The sequence below is a fragment of the Daldinia decipiens genome (assembly GCF_022478715.1).
Source record: "Daldinia decipiens strain CBS 113046 unplaced genomic scaffold F4813scaffold_7, whole genome shotgun sequence".
In the NCBI taxonomy this organism is placed as follows: domain Eukaryota; kingdom Fungi; phylum Ascomycota; class Sordariomycetes; order Xylariales; family Hypoxylaceae; genus Daldinia; species Daldinia decipiens.
This window is the reverse complement of record NW_026054550.1, coordinates 175,890-199,130: the sequence shown is the minus strand read 5'-3', so window position 1 is coordinate 199,130 and position 23,241 is coordinate 175,890. Positions and strand designations below refer to the sequence as shown.

General features: G+C 47.4%; 8 protein-coding genes across 8 annotated transcripts; 4 read left to right on the top strand and 4 right to left on the bottom strand.

The window, feature by feature from the left end:
* Positions 1–222: 222 nt before the first annotated feature.
* F4813DRAFT_350751 (protein disulfide isomerase) lies at positions 223–2,231 on the top strand. The gene is made up of 3 exons (XM_049242331.1): positions 223–533; positions 589–805; positions 863–2,231. The coding sequence occupies exons 1-3, from the start codon at positions 389–391 to the stop codon at positions 2,019–2,021; spliced, it is 1,521 nt and encodes a 506-aa protein (XP_049102002.1). The 5' UTR covers positions 223–388; the 3' UTR covers positions 2,022–2,231.
* A 129-nt stretch (positions 2,232–2,360) lies between these two features.
* On the top strand, positions 2,361–3,426 carry F4813DRAFT_311262 (uncharacterized protein). Its single transcript, XM_049240878.1, has 4 exons — positions 2,361–2,715; positions 2,780–2,839; positions 2,995–3,040; positions 3,217–3,426. Exons 1-4 carry the CDS (start codon positions 2,564–2,566, stop codon positions 3,301–3,303), a joined length of 345 nt encoding a protein of 114 aa, XP_049102001.1. The 5' UTR covers positions 2,361–2,563; the 3' UTR covers positions 3,304–3,426.
* A 3,458-nt stretch (positions 3,427–6,884) lies between these two features.
* F4813DRAFT_386906 (uncharacterized protein) lies at positions 6,885–8,409 on the bottom strand (the record flags this gene model as incomplete). Its single annotated transcript, XM_049246486.1, has 3 exons — positions 6,885–7,098; positions 7,148–7,872; positions 8,347–8,409. 3 exons carry the CDS (start codon positions 8,407–8,409, stop codon positions 6,885–6,887), a joined length of 1,002 nt encoding a protein of 333 aa, XP_049102000.1.
* A 1,264-nt stretch (positions 8,410–9,673) lies between these two features.
* On the top strand, positions 9,674–12,152 carry F4813DRAFT_401036 (benzoate 4-monooxygenase cytochrome P450; the record flags this gene model as incomplete). The annotated part of the gene is made up of 7 exons (XM_049248349.1): positions 9,674–9,751; positions 9,824–9,892; positions 9,942–10,011; positions 10,074–10,469; positions 10,532–10,712; positions 10,772–11,153; positions 11,220–12,152. 7 exons carry the CDS (start codon positions 9,674–9,676, stop codon positions 11,550–11,552), a joined length of 1,509 nt encoding a protein of 502 aa, XP_049101999.1. The 3' UTR covers positions 11,553–12,152.
* Positions 12,153–12,219: 67 nt separating this feature from the next.
* Positions 12,220–13,455, bottom strand: F4813DRAFT_386904 (alpha/beta-hydrolase; the record flags this gene model as incomplete). The annotated part of the gene is made up of 3 exons (XM_049246485.1): positions 12,220–12,839; positions 12,970–13,201; positions 13,291–13,455. 3 exons carry the CDS (start codon positions 13,453–13,455, stop codon positions 12,220–12,222), a joined length of 1,017 nt encoding a protein of 338 aa, XP_049101998.1.
* Positions 13,456–15,133: 1,678 nt separating this feature from the next.
* F4813DRAFT_310872 (alpha/beta-hydrolase) lies at positions 15,134–17,055 on the bottom strand. The gene is made up of 4 exons (XM_049240877.1): positions 16,577–17,055; positions 16,390–16,433; positions 15,652–16,290; positions 15,134–15,446 (listed from the first exon to the last, which is right to left on the bottom strand). The coding sequence occupies exons 1-4, from the start codon at positions 16,682–16,684 to the stop codon at positions 15,287–15,289; spliced, it is 951 nt and encodes a 316-aa protein (XP_049101997.1). The 5' UTR covers positions 16,685–17,055; the 3' UTR covers positions 15,134–15,286.
* A 2,182-nt stretch (positions 17,056–19,237) lies between these two features.
* F4813DRAFT_350726 (uncharacterized protein) lies at positions 19,238–21,505 on the top strand. Its single transcript, XM_049242330.1, has 2 exons — positions 19,238–19,854; positions 19,912–21,505. Exons 1-2 carry the CDS (start codon positions 19,816–19,818, stop codon positions 21,097–21,099), a joined length of 1,227 nt encoding a protein of 408 aa, XP_049101996.1. The 5' UTR covers positions 19,238–19,815; the 3' UTR covers positions 21,100–21,505.
* Positions 21,491–23,241, bottom strand: F4813DRAFT_350725 (Pex12 amino terminal region-domain-containing protein). The gene has a single exon (XM_049242329.1). It carries the CDS (start codon positions 22,869–22,871, stop codon positions 21,612–21,614), a length of 1,260 nt encoding a protein of 419 aa, XP_049101995.1. The 5' UTR covers positions 22,872–23,241; the 3' UTR covers positions 21,491–21,611.

Genomic DNA, 23,241 nt, shown 5'->3' with positions numbered 1-23,241 from the left:
TCTGAACTAGTGTATCTGATGATTAAGCTTGGGGTTGGACAGACTGTGGCCAGATATTCGGAACCATTCAGCCATTTATCCAACTTGTCAATCTTCTCCAAATTCACATTCCCTGTTCTCAAGGGGACACATATGCCATTGTAAGGAGAATACAAAACGTCTTCATCTACATTCTACGTTCACTTCACTTTTTTTCTCCGATAGTTCATTGCTCTTCTACAGGTAGCCAGTGGTAATATTACAGGTGTGTTAAACTATTTTTTTTTCTCCATGGTATCCCCCACTGCATTTCTACAGGTTCCCCCAGCTCTACTTCTGCAACCTCCTCCACCTGGAAATTGCGATCTGAGATAACTAACCTAGTCAATTACTATTTAGGCGCTTCATCATGTACACGGCTCGGAACTTTCTTTTTGGCCTGCTTGCAGCCAGCACAGGCGTGAATGCTGCAGACGCCGCATCAGATGTCACACAACTGAGCAAGGACACCTTTGAGGAATTCGTAAAAGGCAATGACCTTGTTCTAGCAGAGTGTAAGTTATGCTTCTAACTACAAGGTGTTAGAGCTATAGCTAATACTTCACGTAGTCTTCGCCCCCTGGTGTGGTCACTGCAAGGCGCTTGCGCCTGAGTACGAAGAGGCCGCTACTACGTTGAAGGAGAAATCGATCAAATTGGCAAAGGTCGATTGCACAGAGGAGAGTGAACTCTGCCAAACATATGGTGTTGAGGGTTACCCAACGCTCAAGATCTTCCGTGGTCTAGAAAGCATCACTCCTTACACCGGCCAAAGGAAAGCTGCTGCGTAAGTGATCCACTATATCCAATTACGTCCACTTGTAATTGCTGACTTGAATTATAGAATCACTTCATACATGATCAAGCAATCCCTCCCTGCCGTTTCGCTTCTGACCTCGGAAACCCTCGAGGACTTCAAGACCGCCGACAAGGTTGTCTTGGTCGCCTACATCGACGCCTCTGACAAGGCCTCTAACGAGACTTACACCAAGGTCGCTGAGAAGTATAGGGACTCTTATCTCTTCGGTGCCACTAACGATGCTGCATTGGCTGAGGCCGAGGGTGTTAAGGCACCGGCTGTTGTTCTCTACAAGCAGTTCGATGAGGGCAAGGCTACCTTCTTGGAGAAGTTCGACGAGGAGGCTATTGAGAAGTTCGCCAAAGTTGCCTCCACACCTCTGATTGGTGAGGTTGGCCCTGACACCTACTCCGGCTACATGTCCGCCGGTATCCCTCTTGCCTACATCTTTTCCGAGACTGCCGAGGAGCGAAAGGAGCTTAGCGATGCTCTTAAGCCCGTCGCCGAGAAATACCGTGGCAAGATCAACTTTGCTACCATCGATGCCCAGGCTTTCGGTGCTCATGCCAACAACCTTAACCTCAAGGCCGACAAATTCCCGTCCTTCGCCATCCAGGAGACCGTTAAGAACCAGAAGTTCCCCTTTGACCAGGAGAAGGAGATTACCTACGACACTATCAGCGCTTTTGTTGACGAATTCGCGGCTGGAAAGATTGAGCCTAGTCTTAAGTCTGAGCCCATTCCTGAGAAGCAGGAGGGCGCGGTCACCGTCGTTGTTGGCAAGACGTACGAGGAGATTGTCTTGGACGACTCCAAGGATGTCTTGATCGAGTTCTATGCTCCCTGGTGCGGTCACTGCAAGGCTCTCGCCCCTAAGTACGAAGACCTTGCTTCTCTGTACAGCAAGAGCGAGTTCAAGGACAAGGTCGTCATCGCAAAAGTTGACGCCACTGCCAACGATGTGCCGGATGAGATCCAGGGTTTCCCCACCATCAAGCTGTACCCCGCTGGCGCCAAGGACCAGCCGATCAGCTACTCTGGCAGCCGAACTATTGAGGACCTGATCAAGTTTGTCAAGGAGAACGGCAAATACAAGGCCGAGGTGTCGGAAGGACAGGAGGAAGAGACGCCCGTTTCCCCTGCTGCAACTGAATCTAAGTCTACTAGCAGCGAGGCTGCGGAGTCGACGCACGACGAGTTGTAAACTAGGGAATCGAGAATGAGTCAAGAAAAAGCAAATGTACACTTTCTAGTTATATGAACCGGACATCTTAATCGGCCGGGACGCCGGGTCACTGGGACTGGGATACGAATGTTGACTTCAGGTAGTTCAGCATAAAGGGTCATGAATTTTCCGTTTACATGTTTCATGATTGTTTTGGTCTTAATGAATTGATAGTTTTGATGCTGTTTATTTATAATGTGCCGCACGTAGTGAGGTAATATTTAATATTTCTAGCCTTGCGTAGCAATGTAGTACATACCTAACCTAGGTAAATGTAGTAACCAACCAAGGGGACTCGTTTAACCTAGTGAGCTGTCCCCGAGATTGACCAACTGTCAAGGTCCTGCCGAGAAATATCCGCCGCCTTAACAACTTTAGGACCCACCTTGGGAACTCGTAACTTAATTAATTGACGTCCTCTTTGAAGCTCTTTGGCCACCCAACTTTAAACAACACAGACCTTGGTGGAATCCATTTAAACATCGCGCACGGAAATATCTAAATTTCGTTGTTCCAAAACCATGGCGTCGAGGGTTTTACTCGGCCGACTTCAAAGCGCCTCCATGGCCGCTACAATGCGCGCTACACGCAGCTTCCACGCGACAGCACGAACGATGGCCGACGCAACGACTCCCTTACCTGTTCGCAAGCCCGTGGGCGCCTTTCGCGGGGGGTAAGTTAGATATACGACAATATATGGGTTTATTTAGAGACTAATGGCACACGACTTGCTGCAGGCTCTTTGGTTTCCTCCTCGGTTCCACTCTCGCGGGTGCTGGCATTTACAGCTATGTCTTGTCAGTATAGCCTCGCAACTACGCTCCATATGCCTCTAGAATCTATGAATACGCTCTATGCGAATACATGACGACGTCTCTATCACAGGGACTTTAACCAAGAGCATCGTCTATAAAGATAGGCGAGAACAAAATACTAACCTCAAGTTCAATAGACGAGAATATAAGGCCTCTAACGAGTTATTAACGGAGGACATCTATGTGCGTTACTGCATTTGATTATTCCGAATCTTGCGTTTTGCTTTCCAGCGTTGGAGTTGGGGACCACCTTCAGCGATTTCTTTTTCTAGCCATGAATTTCTCCTCATCTTCCTCCCTCTCGACCTCGACTCCTTCGGAAGCAACACCCCGACTGACTTGTGGTGTCCGGGAAACAGGCTCTACAGGCTGCGTGCCAACGACTGAACACGTACGTCCAGCAACTCGAAGAGAAGATGGACGCCGCGGAAAGGAAAAGGAAGTAAACGGACGGGCAGGCGGGGTCGGATATAGGGCACGGACGACCAGATACGTGATGGGGGTAATGTTGTAGGAATATGGGCATCGTACATACATTTCTCGACACTGAAAGCAACATGCAAAGGGTTCGCACCTCAAAAGTACATTACTTTTTTGTCAGCTAGCGGGGAGTTAAAAGCATTGATGGCTAAACTATACAGTAACAAGAGCACATTTGGAATGGTTCTGCAAGACTGTGCATTTCATACATATGCTTACTTGGTTTTCCATCCCCGGAAACCGTACATTACGCAACATATCTGCTTCAATACGCTTGCGCCATAGTTGTCCAGGTGCTTTCTTCGAACTTGGTTCAATATTCAGATTTTTATCGACTAGTTACACCACATTTCAACATATCCGACAGCTCCCGGACCTCAGCTTAGGTAGATTCCGGAGGCTCCACTTTTAACCGGTCCGGGCCGCATGCACTCATCAACTTGTTGTGGCCAGATGTTTCCAAGGTATGTACGACTCGGTAGTCTGGCTAATGAAGCTCTGCCCAGATAGCGATTTTCGCATGTAGGTGCTATTGATATTAGCTACCTAAGGTACCTACTCATCCTGTTGGACATCTCGTTGTTGAATGTAACTAGCCAAAGCACGAAAGAGTTTGGGCAACCAGTTTTCTTTACTGTTTGTCAATCACACAAATTCTACCCGCGCATCAAGTTGAATAAGTTCTTTAACAATAATTTTATACAACTAAGCTACGAGCAATAGGAATGATACTTGAAGCTATATATGTAAGTTATCATAGAAGAATATGAATAATATATATCCCCCCTTTTAAGAACGCTCAAAGCTCAAGCCATTCAAGACGAGAAGAATTTGATTTAACAAATAAATATGTGCGTACGTATGTGTGTGTATGCTCGAGCTATGAGTTCTCAATGTCTTAGAACTTTCCAGCCTTCATAAGACACATCACTACCTAAATAGAAACATTGTGGTAAACTTCAAACTTCCAATGCGCAGCAGCTTCGGTTAAAGCTTCGAGAAAGACATGCATCAAGGACAAGTTTACAGGAATGCTGACAGTACAGAAGCTGAAAAAAAGAAAGTTCCATCTTCAGCCCTATGTAATACTATGTACTACATAGCGGTGCGTTCATGCTCTTATGAGGATCGGCATGCACGTGTAAGATAGGATACATCTCAAAGTACCGAGCATAAGATGCTTGGATACCATGTTATTTAGGAACGAAGAAGGATGGCGGAGTTAACTTATACATGGGTTATGAATGGCTTGAATGGCAAATAATAGTATTAATACGATCGATGCCTGGCCTAGTACTGTACTGTATTGACTACGTGCTAATAAGTCTTATAGGCTGATATATACCGAGCTCCATAAGTTGTGGATCACTTATTGCAACACTCGTTACACGTGAAGGCTGACTATTATCCATATTTTTATTGTTTTCGGCCCTTCGAATGGTTCCTTGTGCCAATTGAGAGTAGGCTTCGTTGCCAAGCTGAATCCAAAATCTGACTTTACGTCAGAGTGTTTAGGATACGAAATGAAGCCAGGGATGGAGCAGAGAAGCACGCTACTGAACGTCGATCGTTTAAATATCTACGCCCCCTTGGGAGTGCGAGGGAAACTCGCCTACGGCGATGCCGCTGGAAGTCTTGTCTTCATTTAACATTTAGCTACTGTCTGAAGTAGCTATGAATAAAGTGGTGCCTCATCCAGAAAGTGAATATCCGCAACCCGTCTCCACACTCAACGCGTAGGATGCCCCAAAGCCAGAAGCGAACGGCATCGATACGGAAGCAGCAGTCGCCCAGGGACAGAATGGCGGCAATGCAAAACGAAGGATATGTGGGCTATCACCACGCACTTTCTACATTGTCCTAGCAGTCGTCATACTAATTATAATCGGAGCCATCGCCGGAGGTGTTGCTGGAGGCTCGTCTAGCAGCCACAGCGATTCGAGTTCAACGCCAGACCCGAGACAAGAACCAGGGACGACAGAAAATGTTAATATCCTAAGTACATCAAAGCTTGCTGCTTCCAACTGGACAGACCCCCAAGGCAATTTTCATAGGCACGTATTTTTCCAAGATCCTTACAGTGCTATCATTACTCGGCAATGGGACTCGGAGAATAAGACGTGGACGACGAAGAACGTCAGCCAGCTACTGTCATCATCGACGACGGGGCCTATTCACCCAATCCCAGGGACGTCCCTGGCGTGCTCGTCGGCTGATAATAAATGGGGTTCCCTGTACGAGGTGCACGTCTGGTTCTCATAAAGACTTCGACCGACCCAGACCCTACCATCAATTGGGTGAATTTGAACAATCCGATCGGAAACCCTAACTTCTGGACGTATAGCTCGTCGATACTTCGGACGTGGAACAACACTCAGCTAGCGGTAGCTTGGCAGCGCTGTCCGAGGGATAACTGCGTGGGAAACTGGGTTCTCGCGTACCAGGGGCGAGAAGGCTTCATCAGGATCGCAAACGCCAGCAACTGGGACAACAACACAGAGCCGGTGGTTAGGGCTAATGCCGTTTCTGCCGGGGCCAGCTTGGCTTTGGTGCCGTCGCTCAACGGAACTTATGTCCATGGACTGACGCTTGCTTCCCAAAGGAGGCCGAGTTCAATGGGCAAGACGACGTTCGTAGGAAATTGGAACTGGAAGCAAGATGGTAAGGTCGGGTCTGCACGACACGCGAAGCCTATGCTAACCGATACCAGACGGAATGATATTGGATGACGTCGACCCTCTAACGACACGGCAATTCGCCGCCACTACGATGAACAACTGGAACGAAGCGCTCTTCGTCGCTTTATCTACAGACGGGGGCGTAAAAGGGGCTCGGTGGGATGGGTTAGCTTATAATGTGATTCCGCAGATTAACTTTGTCAACGGGGAGTCGACGAACTTCTCTGCTGTTGCGATGACGACGGACGCGACGTTCTACGGGATATCCGATGACCAGATATGGGAATACACTGTCGATACGTCGGATCCGTCCACCTTCACGCTTGCTGGAAAGGTATACCCATAGCTAGTGAGCAGTAGTTGATATAGATCAAAATATAAAGGCATGGAATGAATGAATTGTATCTAGCCATGATGTTTGAGTTAGTTCACGGTAGACACTTCTGTTCTTAACCTAGTAATTTATATAATGTCGATCTTGTCGACATAGGGATACGTCAGTTGATACAAGGCGAAATCATAGATTCGAGAGATTGTATCCAAAGTAAACTTGCATGGCAAGGGATTTACTTAAATTAATGACAGCACTAGACCTACCAGTGAGGGTGCTGATCTAGCCAGCCTCACGGCCATCAAGGTCTGCATCCTCACTCGTAGGTATAGTACGGAATTTGGCCAGAGTTTGGACTGAACCACGTCCTTGATCGATGTAATGATGTATTATAATGCTATATAATACATCATTATATCGATCAAGGCTCCGCGGTTACCTCAAAGCACGGTGTCCTAATGTCTATAACGATAACAAAAATGTCCTTGCCATCGTATTTATCTTCCGGCGTGCCTATGCGACTGGCCAACTCATCCCCCTAAACCCTATCTCTATTCTTGAACTTGCAATACTGCGTCATGTGCCGTCGCAAGTTATCGCCCCGTCGTTTGAACTTCTTCTCACACTGGGGGCATTGATCCCACTCCTGCTGGTGTATCGACTGTTCGTGGCGGCGTAGGTCTCGTGCTTCTGAGAAACGCCGGTCGCATTGCTTGCAACGGTGGTTTCTCTCGTGACGTCTATTATGCGTACTGTAGAATGGTGAGCACGAAGTCCTATCTCTTATCATGGAATACATACTTTAACTTGCCCTGGGAAGGGAAGGAGACGTCACATATCTCGCACACGAAATCTGGTCCCGTAAGATGTTCTGCTGAGCCCTTTTCTGAACGCGTGCCCGTGGATAGTCCGCTTTGCTCTTCTTCTAATAAGGAAGGCTGTCCAGCACTGGGATCGATGAAGTTCAGTGACGACAGGTCTAAGTCCGAGCCCATATTTGGACCGAAGCCCAGTCCGTTTTGGCTGATATCGGTGAACTGGGCTTCCAAAGGCTGCCCGGGTGAAAGGCTGTACTCATCGTCACCATGAGTGACGTTGAATCTCCCTACCAACCAGTTCGACATCGGGAACTGGCCAGGCATCGGCACGCCAGACCACACATCCCCCAACTCTCCACAACTCTCACCCCCACTCCCTCCCAGACATACATCCGGATACACATCCGGACATATCTCTGGATATACATCTGGATATACATCTGGATATACCTCCGGACATACATCCGGACGTAAATCTGGAAGACTCTCCCCAAATATCCCCCCTGGATCGTCCCCCGTATAGTAATCGAGAACATCAAAGGCTCCGGGACATCCGAAGAGGTCAGGAGATGCTTCCAGTCCAACAAAAGCGTCCTCGAGACCGGCCTCTGGCGGATTACCGTCGGAGCCTTTACTTGCCTGACTACTGCTGCATCGTTCCGAAATTGAGTACGAGGGAGGACAGACTATGCCCTCCCTCGGGACTCTCTATGAAAATTGTAACAATTGGTGAAGCTTGGCTTAGCTGTAGAAAACGTGGTCAGTCATACCGAAGCTATGAAAGAAATATTATAGCCCAGACTTACTTTTGCGAAGGTCGAGAAGCGATCTCCCGACTCCCCCCTCCGAAATGCTTAGCAAGAAGAGGAGAAAAAAATCTGACGGCTGGAGTTTGCGCGGGGTGTTTATATGCGCTGGGCCTCTCTTTGGGCCAATGCGATCGGATAAGGCTCCGAGGCCGCACGAAATTAAGCCGGCTCGATGCAGGTTGTGTTACTTCTTAGGACGCCATTGCCTGCATATGACGTGAATCCGGGGACGTAGCCCAATCATCGCGTTAATTCAACTTGGTTGTGTGCGGGAGGCGCATGAAGCCGAGCCAATAAGCGAGACATTGACGGATGTCGACGGCCAATTCTTACACCGAATACACCTGATTGCCGGTCGAATAGCTTAGGTTACCATCGATCGATCGTCTTGCATCTTTCGTCTTGCATCTTTCGTCTTGCATCTTTTATCTTCCATCGTGAGTTCTCGCTCAAATAGGCAATATGAGGCTATCCCGACCTATTTTTGTCCCCCCCTTTTACTACCAATTAGCTTCGGGCTGGCCGGTTGAGATTGCTATATATTCTCGTCTATACCTATCTACATTAGGAACTCTATTCGTTTGTTTTAGTGGAGATTCTAAATGCGGTTAACGGTTGTTTTCGAAGATAGCCGAGTTGTGCACGGTAGTTCAGTAGGCTACATATGTATGTCCATATGTAGTCGACCCCTGTTATATGTATAGCCGATCATTCAATAATTCATGCTGTTAATTCCAAAAGTTTGGTAAGAACGGACGAGGCTATACTCGTTTCTTTTTAAAATTTCGATATAATGCCCCTCTCCGCCTCTTTAGCATACTCTTGACCCAGGCGGTCTAGCGTGACGAACGCGATATTCCTTGGCGGTCAAGATCCGGGAGTCGTCTATTACTAATTCGGGCAACATCCCGAGAATGCTACTCTGCTACGATACTAAACCAGAACTGATACTAAAACCAGAACTACGCCCTTTGTTTTTTCATGTGCTTCTTACAAGGGAAACCCTTGGAGCGCCCGTCAATATATTACTACTAGTTTCAAGTGGCGCAACAGCATGAATTGCGCTACATTCGGTCCGGACTTTTTACAACTTCAATCTTAGGTGAGGCAGGTGCCTAGAGCCTAGAGACTCAAGTTCTCTTACGAGTCTGACAGTCGGTCGACTTGTCTTATTTGCCAATTCACCAAGGGAGAAGTTCGCCAAGAGAGAAGGCCACCAATATCGTATATATGACGTCTAAAACTAAATCTTGTACCACCTCAAACAGCCTCGTGTGTAAGCGGAGGTGATTAGGACCCGCTGGATTGGATCTGACATACCTACATCACAAGTGGACTAGTCTCCATAATTGGCCGGTTTTACGGTATCTGGCTATCAAAGTGTAGCATTGGAATTCGTATCACGATATGTGTGTAGCATTGACGTGTAATTTGGGGGGGTTTATGCTCTCGGAAATCGAGTAGGGCTACCCTGTGCGACATGTAGCGTGTAGCGTCATATCAATCCTATAATAAAGGGCCTGGTTGATATATATAGAGAAGTCCGTACGCGTATGAGACTCGAATTCCCACAATTCGCGTGGCTAAGGCAAGGATAATCTACCTAGTTTATATATAGGTATATATATATACCTACCTTATACACATAGTATAAATAAACGATCTTCGGAACGGGAACACAGACATCAAACCCCTCGACAATGGAGCTCCTACAAGTTCGAACGACGTTCGCCGAGTTTTTTCGGGCTGGAATAACACCACTTGTTCTAATTGCAATAGTTAATAGACCTTCCCTTGAGCTTTATAGTCAAAACTAACATCCACAGGTTGCCGGTTATTGGGCATTTCAGATAATATACAACCTTTACTTTCATCCGCTCTCTAAGATCCCGGGTCCCTGGATCGCCGCTATTAGTGATGTAGGTTCAACACTGTGTATTATAGGACCAACGCTTATGTATATTACAGATTCCGTACTGTTACTGGATGCTAGGAGGTCGTCAACCTTACAAGTTACTTGAACTACATAATAAATATGGTATGTTGGCCACATATATATATATATGTGTACCTATGAGCGTAACAGAGCTGATGACATAGGCCACGTTGTCCGCGTCGCGCCAAACGAGGTGTCCTTCAACACCGCGCAGTCATGGAAAGACATCTATGGCCAGAAACCTGGTCGCCAAATATTCATAAAAGGAACTTTCTACGACGGCGGCAACTTCGCTGGAAACGGAATCAGTTCGATTATAAGCGAGAGGAGACCGGAATTTCACAAGGAGATGCGAAGTAGTCTAGCTGGCGCATTTTCAGATCGTGCCATTGTCGAGCAAGAGTCGCTCATTGCTACCTCTGTTGATAAACTTATTCGGCTAGTTGGCATCAAAGGCTCCGCGGAAAAGGGGGTTGATATATCGACACTTTTCGAATCGATGACTTTTGATATTACCGGCGATCTTGCCTTCGGGGAGACATTCGGTGCGTTGGATAATGGTGAGTCTTTTCAACTTTTGCTCGAAACTCTTCATTTGGCCTCTAGCTAAACGATAACGCAGATGAACGGCACCCTTGGATATCTACAACCCTCGATGGTTTGATGCAAGGAGTGTTTGTAGACATTTTCAGCCGCTATCCAACTCTCAGGGCAATACTTTGCGTGCTCATGCGTTCCAAGTTCAAGAAAGCTGTGGAGGGTGTAAAAACCAACGAACGATTATGTTACGAGCTTGTTAAAAGGTGTGTAATAAAATAAACCTAACGCTTAACTTATTGCTACGTTTACTAACCCCAACAAGACGGATAACAAGAAAAACAGACCGCAAAGACTTCTTAACCCGAATTCTCGAGGACAGAGATCCTAGGATCGTATCAGATAGACAAATTGCTGCTCACGCCTCTGACTTTGTCGTTGCTGGGAGCGATACAACTGCGTCTAGTCTGGCTGCCATAGTCTACTACCTCCTGCAAAACACATACACCCTGGCTAAGCTGACTGACGAAATCCGAGGAACGTTCAAGAAATACTCAGACATTGGTTATCTTTCCACCGCATCAATGCCTTACCTTCGTGCTGCCATTCTAGAAGGAATGCGTTTATACCCCCCAACACCAATGGGCCTCCCTCGTCTTGTACCGGATGGTGGAGACATAGTCGATGGCTGCCCTCTTCCCGGAGGGGTACGTTATACCTACCATACCAACTTCTATCGAGTACCATAAAGGACTTTGCTGACTTCTTAATAGATTACCGTGTATACGAGTCCTCTTTCAGCCTGTCTAGCCTCGGCAAACTTCCAGGACCCATGGTCATTTAAGCCAGAAAGATGGCTCGAATCTAACGGAAGCGACAACCTGGGTTGCAGTCAGCCATGGTCATTAGGCCCAAGAGGATGTATTGGTAGAAATTTGGCATGGCTAGAACTGAGGACTACGCTTGCGAAGTTGCTCTGGGTCTATGACTTGCAACTTGTCGATCCAACTCTTGATTGGCATGGCGAGTCTCGGATGCAGACATCCTTATGGGAAAAGCCAGCTTTAATGGTCCGTGCCCATAATAGGGGGGTTAATACTGAATAAGCAAGCACATTAGGGGGACTAATTAATAGGGATAAATAAAGAAAAACGTAACAAAAAAAATATTACCAGGTGCCGGATTCGAACCGACCTCTCCTTCGTAACAGTCCGTCCTCTAGCTGTGCTCTTATATGTGACTCAGCCTTCCGCTTGCCTCCTCGTGTACTGTTACACGTTGTCATTGACTTCGTTTTGACCGCATTAGCCCACTGAGCTAACTGGAACATCAGGACTACTATTCCTCAGGCGACTTCACCAACAGTCTGACCCGGCTTGAAAGGTGATCTTTATTATGGTATATAACCTTTATCTGACTCAGGTATATGACATGGCAGCCGACTAGACGCCGACACAACACCTGGCGACTAGCACCCTGTCACTCGACAACTGCCACAACTATACTTACCTTTATATCACGCATTGTTGCGGGTGTGCACGTAAAATTGTTGTCATATCGTTGTCAGGCCTCTTCACTTATGCTCTCCCCATTAGTAGAAGCTTTTGTCCGGGTCCTCAGCATAATAATGTTTACCTAATACTATGCTTTGCGCTGGAAGTGATACGATATGTGTAATTAAATTACATAGCGTTTAAGACGAGTAGAGTATATTTTCATTGTAAGTCGTCTTCATTAATATTTCCCCCCTATCTTACAAATGTAGAATTCAGCTTATCTCCCACTCAACTTTTCGCCAAAGGCACACCTCTCTTCTAGTAACTCGTTAAACCATTTCGTCATTTGTTGAATGGGTGCGTGTCCTAGCCCTTCGACGATCAAAGCCTTCCCAGGGTTCAGATACTCGATCAACTTCCTGCCGTGATCCACCGGAATCATCCTGTCTACAGTTCCATGCAAGACCATGATCCTTTCCCTAGATACCCGGTCTGCCAGGTCTCTCAGCTGTTCAGGGCTCTTTCGGTGGAACCCGGCAGCGACCGCTTGCAATAGAAACCCGTTCTTATTCCGCCGCATATGTATCTCTTGCGCTGCAAATCGCTCGTAGTTGCTGTTAAACTTCCCATACCCGCCAGTAGGTACTTCGCACTTTGGTGTTTTCTCGCTAGGCAGCTCTGTCTCATCTGGGGCTATGAGCCATTCCTCTGGGAAACAGCCATTTGCCGTTGAGCGGATCTCACTCTCGAGACTTCTGGGCAGCAAAGCACCAAGGCGGCCCATACTCTCTGCGAATGTGCCTTTGTTCTCTAACTTGGCCGCGGTACAATGCAAATTCAGACTAGCAATGCGCTCCGGTGCTAGGACTGCAACCTCCTGCGCGATCATGCCACCCACTGCAGTTCCTTAAATTAATGACCATTATAGGATATGATATTCATATGTGACCCGAGTAAAGGGGCTAGCTTCGAAGGTATCTATAAAAAGAAAGAGGGGCTAAAGAAAGGGGGGTTGGAAGATACCTACTACTGCCACCCGAGATATGAAGTTGTCGATCTGCTGTCCAACCGAGATGATCCAGGACCTCAAGCAAATCACGCGCCATCTCCGACGTACTATACCGCATCACCGGTTTATCCGACTCGCCTGCGCCTCGATTATCGAAGACGAGCACGGAGTACCTATCTCCACGTTCGTGACCAAAGTACAAGGTTTGCTGCTGCCAATCCGCCTTCGCTAGGCCAATGCCACCGATGAGCTGAATTTGTTAGGGCAACTATCGTCAGACGATGGGAAGAAGATCATAGATAAGGGAAGAGGAATATACAGGCTAAGGAAGATACTTACAATAAGCTTGATAGGACCCTCACCGTGGACTTCCCAGCTGATACTCAGGGGCCCCCCTCTCTCAGCAGCGACAGGCAAGAGGCCGCACTGATGCGGCTGGAGCCTCCATATCGCCGTCGGAAATGCCGGGCTCTTTGATACTTCTTCTACCGATGGAAAGCCCATACTTATCTATCTACTTGATTTATTAACAGTGGATATGCGTTAAGCATGTGCGAAGTATACTTGAGTACTATGAGTTGCATACACTAAGGTGAGATCAACTAGGTTAAGGAGATCTCTATGCATAAACGGTCAAAGAGCTATTTGAGAGACAGGGAAGGGGTTATAACATTGAATTTGAGAGTCAAATTCGGGGTTAGTTGAATCTATAGCTTCTTCAGCTGAATCGTATAATCGGATCAGCTGCGACTTAGCCTCGAAATTTTACCTGTGCTAATGCAAGTACCTGTTTAATACGCTACCTGGGCAATTTCTTTAGGATCCGGGGGTTTGCGGAGAAGACCCAAGATCAATCGGGGTCCGACCAAATTTAGACCTTGGTATATTGCTGGACAAGAGGATTAAATTAGGATGTGAAACTGTTTCGAGATAAGATTCCTTATTAATCAGCTATCGTCGATATATGGACTTGCTAATAAGTAGTAGTTATACTCGCGCTTACAAGTCAGCTAAAATGAATAACAATTTTAATTCGTTTCGTTCAAATGTCTTCTATTGAAAACTACCTAATATAAACAGGTTAACAACTACCCCTTGAGTCCTGTATTGTCTAATCGTTCTATATCTTCAACTACATTGCTTGTAGTAAGACTTGTATATCAAAGTCATACTATTATAAGTTCAAATTGCAGAGCCTCATGATGGGTCAAATTTGCAATATATCCATACAAATCCCTTCATTCACCTGCACAACCTTTGAAACCCTAACCTTCCCATCTCCTCTATTGCAGGGAAACATGTTAGAACGACCCCCTTAGCCGACTTTCAGTCCGAGTAACACTGACTCAGAGTTATTCTTCTGGGGAGTCTAACTGGACAGACAACATATCACATGGCCTCGGTTGAGCCTAACAATGTCTAAGATAAAAAAGATTATGTTGGATGAAAAAGGTTGGGCGGGATTGATTATTGGAATCGAAGATATTGATTTGCTAAGCTGACCCGTACTGGCCTCCTGGTTGACCTTCAATCGAGCTAATGAATGAGTCACTGGGTTGGGCTATTTCTCTGATTATAAAAGCGACTGGGCCTGAGTTGTGATACCATAAGCACAATATGATAAGAATTATCGAATCGGGTCTTCACCCTTATCCAGGACTGTAGAACCTAGTTATTCCATCGCTCAACTTCATCGACTCAATTCAGGGTCGGGTGGCGATGAGGATAACAAGTGGCTTTTAATGTGCTTAGCCAAGCCAGGCCGCTTAGATGTCGAATGAGCCTTGAAGGTTTCGTAATCTCTACTCTATATGGTTACCTATACAAAGCTTTTAAGGGCGAGACGTACAAAGATGAAGTATGGGACAATCGGCGATGGCTAATGAATGCAACTTCTTCAACCTAGAGAAGCCCTGCTGATAGGTGACACGTATGTGGCGCAAGAGATTTGCATAAATCGACTTCAGTTGGATCCGATAAGCGCGCAAAGGGGACTGTTAGCATTTAGCCGCAGGATTTGTTGCTGACAGAATCCTACGAATTTGGGCCCCTTTTTCCCGGAACGCGAACCGTAAAGGCCTTATGAGATATTGTGTCATTAGAGCGTATTGCTACATTTTATTTAGCAATGCGAATATTTGAAAATACCAATCGTCTGTTATGCATAAGAATATCAATATACTATATTCTATAGGTAAGACCCATCACGCAATCTGACGTGAAGGTAGGGGTATCTTTCAAGGTAAACGATTAAAAAAGACGATTGGCCTTGACAAATCCTATGCCCAATCTTGCCCGGTCGTCAGAAATATTGAAGCATCTGTCGTAATTAATATTATGATTTCTCATCCCCAGCATTATTGGATACGAAATCTGATATGGCCTCGAAGTATCCCTCCTCCAATACGCTAGAATTATGGTCGCCACCCGGCAACGGCTTCCATATCTTAGTGGGTGTAGTAGCTAATTCGTATAGTTTTCTCATGTGGGAGGGTCTAAGACATGTGATGTTAGCCGACAAATCAGCTGAGCTCTTCAATTGAGACATGCCAAGCCAGCCGCGTGGAGGGGCTCTATATCAGGAACAATGCTTTAATCTTCGCTCGAAAGGGAGCTCAGGTTTTGTGGATGGTTGTTTTAAATCATCACATGGGTTTTTGTCTTGTAAGAAAGTTGGTAGAATGAATGTGGTTAACTTACGGGACGATCTCATCTTGAAGGCCACTCAAGAATAATATGGGAACTTCTGTAATAGACGGCAAAATAGACTCGCTTGGCCAGACTTGGTGACACAACATGGTCAAATACTTGGCCGGAGGGATAACGGATGGAATTAATGATCGCATGGAGAGAAACGTATTCTCCAATACCAAACCAACAATATCTCCCGCATGCTGATTCTTCGACACCAACTTAATGCTGACGGCTCCTCCTAGACTCTGTCCATAAACAACAAGCTTATGACTGCTTGTTTCGGCTCGACTTCGTAGATAATCTAGGGCGGTCTGGGCATCGATTGCGATTCCTTTCTCATCCGGCTCCCCAGTCGATAAACCATAACCTCGATACTCGAGCATAAAAACATTACAACCGATATAGTTGATGAGCATGCGAGCTATGGGTAGCCGATGCCCGATATTGCCAGCATTACCGTGAAACATTAAAATAGTACACTTGGAATTACGACCACCTTTCGGGCCGCGTATATAGAACGCCGATAGCTTCTCGCCATCGTTGGTAGGTATAACTAATTCTTCGAAATTTTTGATGCCAAATTGCGAAGGTCGAGGTACATTAGTTCGAGCATTCGGGGGCATGTGGGATGGGTAGATTAGCGCTCTGTAAAGGGGGGTGAGTAAGGTGGTTAGCTTTCTATAACAGATGATACGCTCAGACTGGAGGGGTGGGTGGTATACGACAGAGCGCCGGGCTGCTCACTTTTGCTTGAAGTACAGTAGGGTGGTTAGAACGGCGGCAACACCCTGAGTGACATTTGTTAGCTCGGTTGCGGCTCGGCATTGTCTGGCAATGGCGATTTGCGTGTTTCGACATGCTCTACGAAAGAACTTGGAAGTAGACGAGGTGGATGCCGAAGACTGGAAAGAGGATGAGCGTGAAGGCATACCGTGGAGGCCAAAGCTGGCAAACGCATGTAAGCGGCCACGGTACAAAGGAGCGAGGCGGCCTGCTCCAGATTGCTCAGATGTGACGATGATGCTCCTGAAGGAGACATGGCCTAACCAAAGTAGCCCGGACTTTTTGTTCTAGGAGAAAGAAAGAAGGAAGGGAGATATGAAAGAAGTGGCTTATACTATTATGTAAAGTACTACATAGCCAAAATACATGAAACGCACAAAAGGAGTACCTAGGGGAAAGCTTGCATTCGTTCATGTGGAGCGGAGGGTCTTGACTCGCGGATTTGGGAATTTGGGAATTGATGACGGAAATATCGGGCAGGGGGTTGTTGGTCGGTTGGTCGGTTGGTCGGCTGGGTCTTTGAAAGTCTTGGAAGTGAAAGAACATCCAGTTAGAAAAATCTCAAACACCCGCAAACAACAGGCGAGCCACGGTCGAGCTTGCCCGGGGATCGATTTTACCAGGTAGTGTACATACCTATGTACCTCATAGGCAAACTTTACATATGTAGTGCTGAAGTATGTATATAGCTAAATCTGGCAAACTTCCATCGCTAGCTTTAAAGTACATTGCTACATACTAACTACTTCTTACCTAGACCTCAATTCCCATTGAGTTTTAGACTTTTGAGACGGTCCATTATGGGTGGCGGTCTCATCTTCACCTGACACCTGATCTACATAACCCTTCGATGTTCTTATCACTTTTTTTCTTCTTCTGGTCTTACGACCGCTCTCGTGTAAGTATCTCACGTAATTACCGATCTTTCTAAGTGATGCCGATCGTTTCCATGCTTGGCTACCAATATATAGTATAGGCAGGGCAGCTGAGTTTTATTGGAAAATATGCATAGATCCTATGTGAATTCATTTTGGAGTCTGGATTAAATACATATTGGTGCATAACGGTATTTATTACCCATGGTCACGAGATTGGATAATTATAGATCACAACTTACAAGCGCCAGGTCCCGCAACGGTTTTGCATTAATATAAACGACGTCAATCCGGATTGTTATTGGTCAAAAGTTTCGATGCCGTTCCGTTCCTGGTCTGTCTCTACTTTTCTGTCTCTACTTTATATTAGTACATACCTTGAATTAGGTAGTATCAATAAGAGTCGGCTCTTATCGAATCTCACCAGTTACCAACTTAGGAATATCTTATCAATCAGGATAATGCGAAAGTATGGATCGATTTACCGACCTACTTTGTTCGTATTGTTGCATGCATTAACCTTCGTAAATGACGAACGTTATGCGCGTCGGCTCTACTTTGTTAATGTCAAGTAATAGGATGAATACCTAGGTAGGCTAAGTACCTAAGGTAGATAGATATATTACAGGTGTAGAATAGGTAAGCACCTGAGACTACATACAATTATGATATGCCCTGCCCTTGGGTATATGATATTGGGTACAGATATATGTATGTACGTAAGGCATCTCCATACCCGACATGTAGGTACCTTACCTTAGCTACATGTATGCTATATGCTTGGCTGTTGAATAAGCGAATCAGCACACTCGTTACTTCCAATGCTGAAGATCATCCTGGGCATTGTCGCAGCTCTAGCGTCTGTTGACAGCTGCCCCTCTCGGTAATCAACTGGCCCCCAATTGAGAAGACCCGCAGCGCATAACGCAACGGCGCCCAACGGGAAAAACTTCAATGCAAGTTTGCACATTTGCACACCCGAATTTAAAAAAAAAAAAAAAATTTCATCATCGCAAGAATCTCGGATTCCCCATTGTCGGGTCGCAAGATAACTATTCTTGTTGAGATTCCTAGACGAAGTTATTTACTCTTTTAAACTCGGTATAATACTCCAGTTCTCTTTCTGGCCAATCCCGCCTCCAATTCCTTTAATTCCTTTTCCGCGATCCTGTAATAGATCAGCTTGCAATCGTTACCCCGGACGGACGAGATCTCTCGCTGTTCTAATAATAAAGAGAGCTTTGACTTGGGGCGATAATTTACCGCCCAGCTAACTCCGTCCCCGATTAGAGATCTGGTCTGAATACGTCCGGATCCGTCTTCGCTGGCATTTATCACCACTGCCTGAGAAATTGCCTGAGAAGAGTCATACTTGATTGTCCAATTATACGACTTTATACGACTTGGTGTCTGCAACGACGTACTTGTGAGCAGCACTAAGACGAAATACTTAAAAGTGTATCGTTCCAACAAACCGTGGCACCCTGAGCAGAGAAAAACACCACAATCCATAGTAATCCTGTCATACGGGCTGGGAACGCGCCGTCTATCATCATTACTATAATCATCATTACTATAATATCGTTCCCCAGTTGGAATTCCCAGATCCTGATCAGCCTGGTTCCCTTCTCGTCCTATCAGCGCAGGTTTCTTATCCGACTTCGCCCATCTGCATTTATCTGACGCTGCACTGCTATCTCTGCATCTCTGTATCTCTGTATCTGCAGCCCCAAGGTCCCCAAGAAAACAAGCAAAAGAGGCAAAACAAAAAATATCAACAAATTTAACAACTCGACCTCACAGCCAAGCTATACGCACGAAATCGTGCAGCTGCGCGCCAATCAGCATCTAATCAGCATCTTACATATCTTACATATCCGACAGCACATCAGTTCTAGACCACTCAGAAGCATGGTTTCCTTTTCGTGTGAGGTAATATTGCCAATTCTATCATTTTAATCCCCCCCCTTCCCCCAAAGGGCCCCCCGGTGCCTGACATCACGGCTCTCAACCCTCCCTTCTAGTATTTTCTGGCGTTCCCTTTCGAGCAACACACGACGTTTCGCGTTGCGTTGCCCCCCTTTAGCCCTTCAGATCTTTCGCGCCATCCCTCCGATCACCATACATACACCATACATACACCATACATTACACCCATACATAGCCAATACATCACCTGGGCATTGACCATCCACCATCCTTCACACCCACTTACCGTTACCCCCCCTGTTTATATTTACCCCATAATATTCGAACCGCTGCTCTGTCTCGTCTCCTGATCTTGCCCACCCCTCTGCCCCTCCAACCAGATAAAACACACGCCCCCTGAAACCAATTGCGTTCTCCATATCCCTCATCGCATCTTTTAAATCCACTATCTCTTTGCATTGTACTTTTATCCATCTAACTCGACCTCTTCTCTCCACAGGCCTGTGGTGACGTTTTAACCAAAAAGAAACTCGACCCACACAGAAATCGATGTTACGGCGCTTCCTTTACCTGCATTGATTGTATGGTACACTTCTCCGGAACTGAATATCGCGCGCATAGTGTAGGTCGCAAGTCTATCTTCTAAATGAAATAAACAAATCTAACGTGTATTTACTAGAGTTGCATGTCAGAAGAACAAAAATACCAAGGCTCCCTATACAAACCGAAGAGACAGAAATCCAACGGCGTCGAATCCAACGATAAACCTGAAGCTATGGCCCATAACGCGTACGTCGAAGACGTGACAGAAGAGTACGAAGACTACCGGCAATATGAAGTTCACGATGGCGAAGACGGACACATAGGGACAATGCTGCCGCCGGAAGCGCCCACTCCCCCCCCTGCTGCCTCTGACGATCCTAATGTGAACGTCTTTGACTTCCTGGTTACACCAACTGTTTCTAATGTCAACCTACAATTTTACAACGACCCTGTACCACCCAGTGGCGGCCGGCAGCTCGTGCGCTTCGAGCAGACCACAGAAGATTACGTAGACTCGACAGGATATATGGTCGACGACGGTGCAATGGTCCATTGCGGAACTGGCTCCGTTCCAGCTAACACGTTTGAGACACCAGCACCTAAGCTTCAGCGAAGGAAGACGAAGGATAGCGACGGAAAGAAGACTAAGAAACGCAAGCAACTGCATATCGAGACGCCTGGTCCTTTGGCCTTAGAAGCGGTGCATGGCGACGAAGTAATGACTGATGCGCCACCCGTACTACACTCGGGCTTGACCGGTGGTCTGAACCGTATGATGCGCCCATCCCAATTCCCTCCATCGCCAGACTACTCCGGAGGCGACGTAGCCGAGAAATCACCAACTGCCCCAGTTAGGAAGACAAAACACAAGTCCCACAAGACTAAATCTAGTCGGACAGATACAATTAGTGGAGGACTCAGGGCTTTCATATCGGGAACTTCAAAGTCGAAGGTGTCTAAGAAGCGGAAGCATTCATCTGATAAAGATAAAAACGAGAAATCGAAAAACCACCGTCGGTCGAGTTCCGAAAAAGCCCCAAAGCTAATTGAATATAAAACGAAGTCAGGGGATGAGAAGGATGGAGAGTCGGGCCAGATGATTCTTTACCGACCAAGATCCGATCTGTTCCTGAGCCTGTGTAACAAGGGCCCAGAAAGCGAACGGGGCTGCAGCGTAAACAAGGCTCTGAAGAGATTCCATCGCGAACGATCGGAGTCGGGTACCAGCTTGGGCAAGACAGTGGAGGAGAAGGAGCTCTGGCGGTCATTACGTATGCGTCGTAATGAACAGGGTGAGATTGTCTTGTTCTCGGTTGAAGTCTGAGAATATGTATCGATCGAGAAGAGCAGCGTAATGGCGTTCTAATAGGGTTGTTTTCTGGGGAATTAATGTGATACCTACGTGCGGAATGGCGGTTTAGGGGAAAATGGGGAAGGGCGGACAATCTGGGATCCGTCGGTTTTCCGCATGGAAACCTGGCTGCTTCTGAGCTGGTCTTGAAGCCTCATTATAGAGGAGGTCGTGTAAGGAATAGCAGAGCGGGTCGGCTCGGATTGGTTATCGGCTTGTCATCACTACCTGTACGTTTCTTGGTTGTCCTTTTCGAATGTTTGAGTATGGGCACGCAGGTAATGTGGAGGATAAGAGGAAGGAGAGAGGCTATTAGAATTTCCGATCACATGTAGAGCATATCTATTGTCTCCAATATATGAACGTCGTTAAGTCTTTATTTTTTTTTTCATTATGATAAATATCGCCATGCTATGGTGTATTATTCCCTCCTGGCTGACAAAAACTCGCCCCCTATCCATATTACACATACATAAAACGTCATATTAAACAGCTCGTAGTGGTAGAATATGCTGCACTAAAGCCTCGCGGCGGCACAGCGGACACTCGGGTTTCTCGCGGACCCAGTCGCCGATGCAAGCCCAGCAGAAGACGTGACCGCATGGTGTGGCGGACGGATCTTTAAGCTCTTCGAGACATAACGTGCATTTGCGCTGCTGTGTACCCTTAATCCAGCGCATACCCTTCTCATCAGACAAGTCGTAGCGGGGGTTACCGGTGCCTCCCGGCGGTGCGGGCGTGTGCGTCGCAGCCAAGACATCGATACGAGTGGCGCCCTGGGAAGAGCTCGCGGCGGTCGCGAGGAGGAGCTCGTTATTAGAAGCGTAGGTATTCTCGTCGAGCGACACGGCGAGGATGCCATCGGGTCTGGCGCGCTCGGAACTGGCTGGGGAGGTGGATGACGGGGGGGATGCAGCAGCAAAGGCGGTCCGCACGTGCAGGTATCCTTGCACGGCCATCTGCACGGCCAGCAGCACGCCTAGAAGCTCGTACCCGGCGCGGTCGGACGACTCGCCCACCTTGCGCGTGAACACGTACCGCAGGCCGGCGATGCGCTTCGCCAGCTCGTAGTACGACCCGCTGAAGTAGAAGAGCGCGAGGCTGAGGGCGTGGACGTGGGACTCGGAGGTCAGCGAGGGGAGGTGAGTTAGGAGGTACGCTTGCAGCTTGTAGGACCAGGTCGGCGTGGTTTTCAGGCGGGCGTTGATCTCGTCGTCGGCGGCGGCGCTCGTCGTTGACGACGACGACGACGGGAGCCCTAGGTTGTGCTGCAGGCGCGCGCGTATCCGGGCGCGGAGCCTGGGCAGCAGCCGGGATAGCGCGTACGGCGCGAGGATGCTGCCGGCGATGTAGGCGGCGCGGCGGTTTATGGCGGGGAGCGCGCCTGTGGCGGATTCGACTTGGACTAGGCCGCAGTACTCCTCGCCTAGGGTGCGGTTGCCGAGGAGGGTTGTGAGGGAGAGGTAGAGGAGGTCGGCGAGGGTGCGGGACTCGGGGGCCCAGGCGTGGGCGGAGCGGGCGCCGAGGAGGTGTCGGTGCAGGTCGGCGATTTGATTCGTGAGAAGGCCTTGGAAGTAGGCGTCTTTTTGGTGGGCGCGGATTATGTCGGGGGCGAAGGCGTAGGGGTATGGGGAGGATGAGGAGGAGGTGGTGGTGGAGGATGGTGATGATGATGTCGGGGGTTCTGATGAGGATGGAGAGGAGGATGGAGTATTGGAGGGCGGTGGCGCCGTGTCGGTGGCCATTGTGGTGCAAGTTGTTATAAGATGTTTGGTCGTGATGGCATATCAATAGAGATTGAATTAAATTATATCGTCGGTATTAGGGGTAGTATAGCAAGCCGTCTTGTCCGTCTTGTACGTTTGTTTGTAACAGTTTGTTGAAGCTGTAAAGTTCTAAATTGTGAAGCAGGTGAAGCTGTCAATATGCGATGCACCTGCAAGTACATACCTAATCTGAACTGAACCTCGGCGATTGGATAACCGTTCTTACCTCTACCATAGGCTAGCCGGCCAGGGGTTTCGGCTGCTTCAACGCTAGCGCGGCAGGGATCCACGGTACTTCGTTACATACAGGTTAGCCTATGTACATAGTATGCACCGCGCTAAGGTGACG

What these genes read in the sequence shown, in the direction of transcription:
- F4813DRAFT_310872 (XM_049240877.1), bottom strand. Translation starts at nt 16,684, where the DNA reads ATGTCTCCTTCAGGAGCATCATCGTCACATCTGAGCAATCTGGAGCAG. An exon ending in TGCCAGCTTTGGCCTCCACG is followed by an intron (nt 16,434 to 16,576) that starts GTATGCCTTCAC and finishes AATGTCACTCAG; the next exon opens with GGTGTTGCCGCCGTTCTAAC. An exon ending in CTTCAAGATGAGATCGTCCC is followed by an intron (nt 15,447 to 15,651) that starts GTAAGTTAACCA and finishes CACATGTCTTAG; the next exon opens with ACCCTCCCACATGAGAAAAC.
- F4813DRAFT_350751 (XM_049242331.1), top strand. Translation starts at nt 389, where the DNA reads ATGTACACGGCTCGGAACTTTCTTTTTGGCCTGCTTGCAGCCAGCACA. An exon ending in TGACCTTGTTCTAGCAGAGT is followed by an intron (nt 534 to 588) that starts GTAAGTTATGCT and finishes TACTTCACGTAG; the next exon opens with TCTTCGCCCCCTGGTGTGGT. An exon ending in GGCCAAAGGAAAGCTGCTGC is followed by an intron (nt 806 to 862) that starts GTAAGTGATCCA and finishes CTTGAATTATAG; the next exon opens with AATCACTTCATACATGATCA.
- F4813DRAFT_350725 (XM_049242329.1), bottom strand. Translation starts at nt 22,871, where the DNA reads ATGGCCACCGACACGGCGCCACCGCCCTCCAATACTCCATCCTCCTCT.
- F4813DRAFT_350726 (XM_049242330.1), top strand. Translation starts at nt 19,816, where the DNA reads ATGGTACACTTCTCCGGAACTGAATATCGCGCGCATAGT. An exon ending in CTGAATATCGCGCGCATAGT is followed by an intron (nt 19,855 to 19,911) that starts GTAGGTCGCAAG and finishes TGTATTTACTAG; the next exon opens with AGTTGCATGTCAGAAGAACA.
- F4813DRAFT_311262 (XM_049240878.1), top strand. Translation starts at nt 2,564, where the DNA reads ATGGCGTCGAGGGTTTTACTCGGCCGACTTCAAAGCGCCTCCATGGCC. An exon ending in GGCATTTACAGCTATGTCTT is followed by an intron (nt 2,840 to 2,994) that starts GTCAGTATAGCC and finishes CAAGTTCAATAG; the next exon opens with ACGAGAATATAAGGCCTCTA. An exon ending in TATTAACGGAGGACATCTAT is followed by an intron (nt 3,041 to 3,216) that starts GTGCGTTACTGC and finishes TCCGGGAAACAG; the next exon opens with GCTCTACAGGCTGCGTGCCA.